At 38.1% G+C, this 1,378-nt stretch overlaps 1 protein-coding gene across 1 annotated transcript in view; it reads right to left on the minus strand.

Moving 5' to 3' along the window:
* Positions 1–1,042: 1,042 nt before the first annotated feature.
* The window catches only part of LOC105888432 (alpha-1-macroglobulin-like), a gene marked incomplete at its 3' end in the record, with an annotated part of 4,304 nt that continues 3,968 nt past the window's right edge, over positions 1,043–1,378 (minus strand). Inside the window, exon 5 of the mRNA XM_012814053.1 lies at positions 1,043–1,208. Coding sequence (XP_012669507.1) covers positions 1,043–1,208 — 166 coding nt within the window. The remainder of the gene's footprint in view (positions 1,209–1,378) is intronic.

Here is a 1,378-nt window from a genome sequence, read left to right on the forward strand (position 1 = left end):
TCATCATAGTTACATGTGGTAACAGAGGGGCCAATAGGCTCCAGTTTGTCTTTATTCTTTTCTCCCTGTGTCTAGCTCTTCTTCCCCAGTGCTAGCCCTGCTGACTGATGGAGGCCACAGGCCACTGAAATGTTAGCCATGCAGAGTGCAGAGGTAACAGCCTTCTACAGATTTTTTTACCTGCTCCCTCACATGGTACCCTCGGGAAGCTGAAGGTGCCTGGCTTCCCAGATCTCCAGCCAACTCTCCCACTAATTCTTCAGTAATCTTCCCTGAGGTGTCAACTCCTTCTGATGGACTCTTTCTTTTCTGGCTTCTCTCACAGTTCTTTAAGGTGTTATCCTATAATACACCTCTATTCTGTGATTCTTATGGCACAGTTCTAACAAGTCTTGAGAGTCCTATTTTCTTATAGGACTTCTCAGTCATACAGGATTTTTAATTTTAAAAATTAAAATATTTAATTTACATTAAAAATTCACCTAACTGATAATTAGGAAGATGGCTTCAAGGCCTGATTTAGTAATCGACTATCATCAAACGTTAAATCCACTATGTTAGAGTTTAGTTGATTACTATGCTTAGTTGAACTATGGTTTAGTTGATTAATAAGTTACTACGATTTTGCATCATAGTTGATTCAAATAGTGTAGGTATAGGTTATAGAGAGCCATGTACAATCCCAGGAAATACCTACAGTTATAAGATACAGAAGAAAGATGTATAGTGTGTGTAAATGACCCAGGTATTGGTTAACAATTTATGCTTGTATAGGTTCGCAAGGATCTATTTAATTGCTAACTTTTCTAGTATTGATATACTTATTTGTAAAATGCAGACAATACTAGTATTTGCCTCAGAGGACTATTGTAAGGATTAAAGGAGGCAGTGCATGAAATTCATGAAAAGTATACAGCAAATATCCAGTGAAAAAGGCTTGCTAATTTTGAACTATCGTATGCTAGACCTTTGTTTGCTACCTATTGGTAACAATTTGCCAATATTAAATATCATACATGCCTTACACATGTACAATTCTTACCATATTCTTTCACCTCAAAGGAGTGCTCTATTTTTCTTCCCGACTTCTCCAGCACAATCTTGTAGGAACCCTGAATGGGTTCCATTGAGAGTGGGAACGAGAGCTGGGAGAGCCCTTTCTGCAATTTGATATTTTGCCGTTGGAAAATCCGGTTCCTTTTGGGATTCTATAAGTAAAAATATAATGTGTTCATAGAAACGACTGAAATATGGACTTCTGAATAGAGGAACAGCTTTTCAGGTAAGATGATACTAGGAGGAGTATCATAGATGGTGGATAGATTGGCGCCAAATGTAGGAGCCAAGTTTTCAAGGAATTCCAGACTGAGGAAAAGGC

This window comes from Otolemur garnettii, unplaced genomic scaffold (assembly GCF_000181295.1).
Source record: "Otolemur garnettii isolate 467f Iridium unplaced genomic scaffold, OtoGar3 scaffold01307, whole genome shotgun sequence".
Lineage (NCBI taxonomy): Eukaryota > Metazoa > Chordata > Mammalia > Primates > Galagidae > Otolemur > Otolemur garnettii.